The sequence below is a fragment of the Saprolegnia parasitica genome, assembly GCF_000151545.1.
Source record: "Saprolegnia parasitica CBS 223.65 unplaced genomic scaffold supercont2.29, whole genome shotgun sequence".
Lineage (NCBI taxonomy): Eukaryota > Oomycota > Saprolegniomycetes > Saprolegniales > Saprolegniaceae > Saprolegnia > Saprolegnia parasitica.
The window spans coordinates 62818-69759 of NW_012156423.1; the positions used below are offsets into that span (position 1 = coordinate 62818).

Here is a 6942-nt window from a genome sequence, read left to right on the forward strand (position 1 = left end):
ATGCCACCCCATGGCGCACACTTGGCCTCAACTTGTCGTGGCACACGTGCATGGTCATTGACGACTGGGAGCTCCTGCCCGAGTGGGAGTTTGCCCGGGAGCACATCGAGTCCTTGGGGCTCGGCCTCATCATGGTCATGTTCCACCAACTTTGGACGTTGCGCAACCGCGTCAAGTACGAAGACGGCCGCCCGCCGCGAGCCACGTACGTCTTTGGCGTCACCGTCGTTCGCTGGCTTTCCCACGTTCGACACTGGCTCCGGCCCGGCAACACATCCGACGACAAGATCGACGCGCTCCGTCAAGTCATCGACCACCTGCTCGCGCAACCAGCTTACGCCAACCTCCGCGACTCGTTCCGATACGCGTTTCCCGCGTGATCAAGATGGGTGCTGCTCAACAACTACATCGAAGGGCTCAGGGGCTTCGGCCCCCACACCCCAGTCTCTTGACGGAGCGGCGCGCGTCCATTGCTTATTTATCGTTCGCGCGACCCGCCAAGAAAGAGCAAGGTATGCATGAGACCATTATGTAGAAAAAGCAGTGTTTAGGGTTAAAAGTTAACTACACCCGTTTGCCCATTAGCCAAAAGGCCGAGAAGGTATGATTACCGGTGGGAAACCTATTTTCACCATCCCTACGAAAAAACCACTCCGTGGTTTTTTCGAGACGGATGGTGCAGGTTCCTTGCTGTAAGGGGGCAGCGTGCATAAATATTAGGTACGCTTTTAGTCGTTTCCAAGTGTCTTTTTTAAATGCGGCCCTACATAGTACGCAAAAATCGCGATAAAGTGCGTAAAAAAACGCACTTTTTTTAGTTACAACGCATAACCGCGCCATGTTATCTTTGCCTCATATACAAAAATCAAGATACAAATTTTAGAAAATATCACCAGATGGAGCATGAATTTCACCGTGTGCTATGTGAAATATAGGCTTTTTCACAGGCAAACCTGGCTTGGCTTTTTCCCTAAAAACAGTACATACTTGACCATGGCAATTTATGAAGACTATTGCGGCAGAGAGAATTCATGACCAATCGAATTTGCGCACGACCACCCGTATCCGGATGGAATATGAAAGCCTCCGAGGATTCCAAGGAAAACTCCGTTCGGTACACCGATGACGACGAGTTCATCTGCATGCTGCAACCCCATGTCTTAGCCAAAAGGCCGTGTGTGCAAGCGGATAAATACAAGAAGCGCGCTTTGAATGGTCGTTGCGTATTATCGACAAAATTTGTAGGCTTTTGGCTTGTTTCTGACCTTCGAAGACACCGGTTCTCATAACATCACACCTGTTGTAGTTGATTAATAGCACTGATCGAGCTCAAAGCGTGCATGTTCAACAGACTTTTGGCTCGTAGACTTTTGATCCATGATGACATGCAAGGCCAAAGTCACCCTTCGTCGTCCCGGTACTTGTCGGTGGACAGCAATTGCATTTATTTTTTAGTTCTTTCGTGGCTTCTTGAGCTGGCCACTCGGCGATGTACATGTGCTAACTAGTACTACATAACACGTCGGCGATACTACTGCGCTCTCATCCCTCGACCTACTTGACGACAGATGCGCATATGCAGTGTTTCCAGCAGCACTGACCATGCCAGCAACGCTTCACAACCGTTCGGGTCCCGTCGCTCTACGCTTTGCCAAAATGCCAAAAAATTTCCATCTCGAAATGCCGCCCAACAACATTATTGCGAACGGTCTTGCAGTCCACGAGCGCCTTAGGCGCCGACGCAAGCGCTTAGACCTGCGCATCGAACTCGCCGAGTTCGATGTGGCATGCTTTGGTCGCTGTAGGCCCCAGCCCATGACATGCCATGAATGTACATGTAGGGGTAAGGGAACCCTTTTCATGCAGTTCACGCATTTAGTCGTAAGAAAATTAATAGTGCAGCGGACCCTACATACGAGTAGCGTTCGTGGTAGAGACGATAGCGCCACGTAGTGCCAGCAAACGAAGCACTGTAACGTTATACTAGTACCTGGCAGCAAGTCCATCGTCCGACCTTGTTGGCATCGGCAGCTGTGTTGAGCAGTGTGTTATCTCTCAATCTATCGTATGACAAGTTGCGCGATGTAGCTGAGGTTGCGCCACCACTGTGACGTCCAGCATCATTGACCAGTCTTTCCTCAAGTGCGATACCTTGCACTACCCAGCCATTTAAGCAGTAAGCAGCTCGACGAGTGGGGAGAAGCCTTACTAGTACCTCACTACAAAAGGCGCTCCGATAAGCTTTGCTCTACATATCGTTCCAATAATTGCTTCTAGAGGAGCCCGTTTCGCGGCACCTTCGAGTTGGAAATACCTCTCATACATTTAGACGAGCAGTTTCTGGCCAGGCGGTGTATAACTGGAATGACCACTATGGTTTCTTTTCTTAAGTGGTCTATCGCCAAGCTGCTTGATCCTTCCGCAGCTCATGATTTCCTCCCACTACTCCCGCACAGTCAAGCCTCGGCAGAGCACGAGTTGGGGGACCAATCGATGCATCGCAGGGCCGCGTCGTGCGCTTTCGCGGCCGTGAGCCAGACCCGTGTTGCGTAGCTCCACTTGGATGCGACCTCTGGTCCGACCTGGAGCTGCAGCACCCGAATGTATTATAGAGTAGCCGTTTCTATCTTCTTGGCTCGCAGGGTCTCGTTTTGTCCACGTGTAGTAAGTCAGCTCAGGCACTTGCGACCCCGCGAGTGGCCCTGAGGACACGCCCGAAGAGTCCGTCAAGCGTCGCGAATTGAAACAAGGCTGCAAATCACCGCATGCACGTTACTATTAAATCGAAAATATCAACTCCATGACGCAACCAGCTCAACGACATGCGAATCAAGACACGGGTCTGACTCTCGTCCGCTAGAGCGATCGCCGTGTAGTCCGGTGGTCCATTTATTCGTCCCTCCAACCCGACCTCCGCCGCGATTCGACTGGGCGGGATGAGTGGGAAGAAGTCGAGGTATTGCGCAGAAGATCAAGTACGTCGACGTTGCGCCTCATAGGACAAGAAAGAAAAACATCAGGTCGGGGTGATTCAAAACACCACCTTCGTACTTTCTTACCGTGGTCAGGCCAGCGGTGAGGAATGATGGACACGTGGCATCCGCGGTTTAGCTGCAAAGCCATTTCGACACTCCGATTCGCGTTTCTGCTATTAAGTTCGAATTCATAAAACGCACTTCCGAGGGTCTTTCAGTCCGATTAACTGTCGGTCCACGCACCTGTGGGGATAGCCCGCTTGCAAACCTGATGAAGCTGCGCTTGAACACTGTTTCCTTTTGGCTCTGCCGCTCCTGGTCGGTGCTGGCCTTGACATCAATATGCCACTGCCGAGCACCGCTGACCGCCGAGGATGAAACGTAGTTACTGATGCCGAAGCGCCTGCTTCGCGTTGGAGCTTGTGACGGGCTTGGCGACGTGCGCCACCACTGCGTGCTCACACCCCACCTGTTGGCGCTTCGAGTCTTTGTCATCGTGCAAACTGGCTGAATTCGAGCGCATGAGCGGTCGACTCGCAACACCGCAATAGGAAGCAATCCAATATTCACAGTACTTTGTTGTACTGTAAATATTGGATTGCTTCCTATTGTGGTGTTGCCTGCGCAGCCACGGCCTGGCGAGTGAATGAAGAAGAAGGAGATTGCTAGTCTCTATGCGAACTCTTTGTAACAACGAAGATAATGCGAAACACGTTCATAAATATACAGCAAAGTACTTCCGGACAAGGCGCTGTTGACCAGAACTCGGAGGTCTCGAGGCGCATGGCAGTTTTGTCGCGACTCGCCCTGCCGCCACCACACTCGTTCTCGGGCTTGAACGTGACGTGCGTAGCCTCATGCTTGCCATGCGATCTAGATCAGGTCGCAGTCTCCCACCACGAGACTTTGCGATGTACGCTAATCTGCAACTGCATGCTTCAGCAACACATCGTTACGCTGCATGCCGTAGCGGCCGAGCGCATCGCATTGCAAGGCTCGTACTTGAAATAGTGTTATGAATGGAAGCTAGCTTGAGGTCTTGCATGTCGGCGCGACAGCGCTTTAGGCAATTAGCGGCGCGATTCGCGCTTCTTGTCCTTCTGTTCCTTGTTGCGGAGAAGGATGACGACCAAGCGCACGAAAATGTTGACAAAGTCTGCAAGCAACATGAGTACCCTTGCCATTGTCGGCGACCGTGTTACCGAGGAAGAGGTCGAGCGCATGGAGCACGAAGTCCATGTCGCCCATCGTCGCCTTCTCAATGATCATCTGCGTATCAAAGAGCACATACGCGCAAAAGACGAGGAGGCCCATGTACTAATCATGCGCAGAGAGGCCATGAGCGAATTCCCGAAAGTGGAACGAGTTCGTCGTACCAAGTGGGCGTTGTACAAGGCAATCGAGCGCGAGAAGATGTTGACGAGCGAAATGAGCGACATGACCATCGTCGCCGACGAGATGAACGACATCATGTACATGTACGATCGGCGCTTTTCTAGACCCATGCACCGTGAGCCCCGTCGTACTCGCTGAAGAAGGAGTCGCGTACCGATCAAGGCGCTGCCGGTGAAGCAAAGAAAGATCACTGTCGTCGCCAAGCTAAAAGAGAGATGCGTGAGTCATCGCATACGGGCTCCGTGGTGCTGCTAGTACGTACCAGGCAGTGACGACAATCGCCGGGTCGACGTTGAGTGCAGTCGCGACGAGCGGGCCAATGTTGATACCCGTGCAGGTCGCGATGGCCATGAGCATGCCCAAGCGCTTCATCACGAGGTGCTTCTCAACGAAGAAGAGGCCAAAGATGAACCCGACCGAGGCGCACACCGTTGTGATCCCCGCGAGGTCGTACGCCATGTCGAGGCCGACGCCGGCGGCTGCGGCAAGGAGCGTCGCCGCGAGCGCCGTGTACACACGGACGAGATGCTGCTGGACAGGCACGCTGATGTCGTTGGCCTTGAAGAGCGCTTCCATGTTCCACGCGGAGCGGGTGAAGTAGCTGGAAGGGTCCATGCTGTCTTGGGAGGTCGAATCTGAAAATGGAAGAATGTAATACAATGCAAAAAATGCCACGTGGCTTTTGAGCGTGTTTTTATCTCTTCTGACATGGCATTTGTATGTGGATCGTATTAAAATACGTGAGTAATTGCGCCCAAATTTCAGAATGATGGTAGCGATGCGCCGATTGGCTGAAATACCAGCGCCCAATCAAAATGACACAATGCGATCCTGACTCGAGCAAATTCCCGAAGCCCGTGATGATCTGCCTCAACAACTCCGCGGCCTTCACGTTGGAGCCCTTCCGGCAGGTGGTCGCCTTGTCGGAAATGGTTGCAACTGGTCTAATCGCTCACACGTGTCCTCCCCAGCTACCCAGGTATTGTTTCCGGCACGCGCGCCGGTCTTGGTCATGCGGCCCAGCTAGCGCCAACGTGGTCCGCATCAACTGCCCTCGTCACGTTCCAACGTAGCAAAAATGTTTGCGCCCGGACAGCTCGCGTCGCCCCGCATGGCCCCTCTCCTCGCCGCTTGATGCCGGGATTGCGATCGACATGATCAGGCATCTGCCTCGGCGACTTTAGCTCAAGTCATGAGCCACAACCCAATCCCAGATATGCTGCGGCATCGTGGGCACCACCGCACCACATCCGGACTCTGATTTAGCCGCAACAGTGTCGTCTTTTCATGTAGCTGGATTAGCCAGGGAGCCCACATAGAAAACTGCTCATTTTCCAACTTGTGGACGACGTCGAGCGCCAAAGCGCTCCTCTAGAGATGCAAGTGACCATGGAAGAAGGTCGCGATAGTTGACGTGCCTGTCGCTCGAGTTATGGCATAGTTGCACCGACAAGAAAATCGGGTAAATCGAAAATAGGCTTTCATTTTATCAAATGGTGCGACGCCAAGTGCCCAGGCGTTTTTCCGCCATGCACGTGGCCATGGGATGATGCTGGCTGTGACCATCGCCTCGCTGATGATAGGATAGTGCTGAACATGGCGCGCGCCAAGCACCCACTCGACTATACTGATCCTAGGATTGATGTTGCCCGTAGCCTATGTAGTAATAATCGCTAACTTGTTGGCAAATGTACGGTCATCAAATGTACTAGTACATACACCAAACACTCGCAATACCAATTCTACCATGGGCACTATCTGCGCTAAAAATAATTCCTCTACCATCCCTCCCAGACCCCTACCAACCGCCAAAAATGTGACAGGATCCGGATAATGTCCGGTTGGGATCTAGTTACAGTAGCAGTTTCGCATGGATCGTTTCGTCCGTTGGATCTTCGGTGGTTGGCAAAGGTCACTTTACATCCTTCAATGGCGAGACAACGTTTGGTGCGTCAGGCCCGTGGCACGGAAGGCTCGAGTATCAAAAGCGCGCGCGCCGGCAGCAAAGCGCACGACCACCCGCGTCGCGAACAAGAGCGGGCGCGCATGCGCGCTCGGGTTCTCAAGGTGGCTCCAGGACGGCGCGCGCGCCTCGAAAGGCTGACAGTAGCCGGGCGCGCCGCCGCGCTTGTGAAGTACTCGCTCTCTATGAGACCGGGCGAGGTCAACATGTTCCAGACGGGCCAGCCCTCCACCACAGCTGCAGCGTACGAAAAAGTGTGGAACGGTTTGGCCGAGTACTGCCTGCTCCGCGGCGACTAAGAGTCGCTGCTCTTCCTCGACGACCGTGTACCCGTAAGCATGCCATCGATGGGCGCGAGAACCATCGCAGAGTACATTGATTACAAGACTCAGCCGCGTAGTTCAGCTTTACTCGATGACTATAGACGGGCTATTCTAGGCGCGGACCTGGAGCCGGTATGTAGTCCCTTGTCATGTATCACCGATAATGGTTTGCCTTGCAAAGCACTGCAACAACGACGGAGCTCGCTTCTTGGAACAGAACCCGAACTTCAAGCACGGCAGCTTCAAGACACAAAGACGAGTGCAACGCCAAGCGCGTCAAGCAAGA

The 6942-nt window shown here is 53.2% G+C and overlaps 3 protein-coding genes across 3 annotated transcripts; 2 read left to right on the forward strand and 1 right to left on the reverse strand.

Moving 5' to 3' along the window:
* Positions 1 to 50: 50 nt before the first annotated feature.
* On the forward strand, positions 51 to 380 carry SPRG_20326 (hypothetical protein; the record flags this gene model as incomplete). The annotated part of the gene is made up of 1 exon (XM_012346550.1): positions 51 to 380. One exon carries the CDS (start codon positions 51 to 53, stop codon positions 378 to 380), a length of 330 nt encoding a protein of 109 aa, XP_012201940.1.
* Positions 381 to 4045: 3665 nt separating this feature from the next.
* On the reverse strand, positions 4046 to 4985 carry SPRG_06948 (hypothetical protein; the record flags this gene model as incomplete). Its single annotated transcript, XM_012346413.1, has 5 exons — positions 4046 to 4131; positions 4178 to 4292; positions 4352 to 4470; positions 4525 to 4574; positions 4633 to 4985. 5 exons carry the CDS (start codon positions 4983 to 4985, stop codon positions 4046 to 4048), a joined length of 723 nt encoding a protein of 240 aa, XP_012201803.1.
* A 1314-nt stretch (positions 4986 to 6299) lies between these two features.
* On the forward strand, positions 6300 to 6632 carry SPRG_06949 (hypothetical protein; the record flags this gene model as incomplete). The annotated part of the gene is made up of 2 exons (XM_012346414.1): positions 6300 to 6437; positions 6534 to 6632. The coding sequence occupies 2 exons, from the start codon at positions 6300 to 6302 to the stop codon at positions 6630 to 6632; spliced, it is 237 nt and encodes a 78-aa protein (XP_012201804.1).
* Positions 6633 to 6942: the final 310 nt, after the last annotated feature.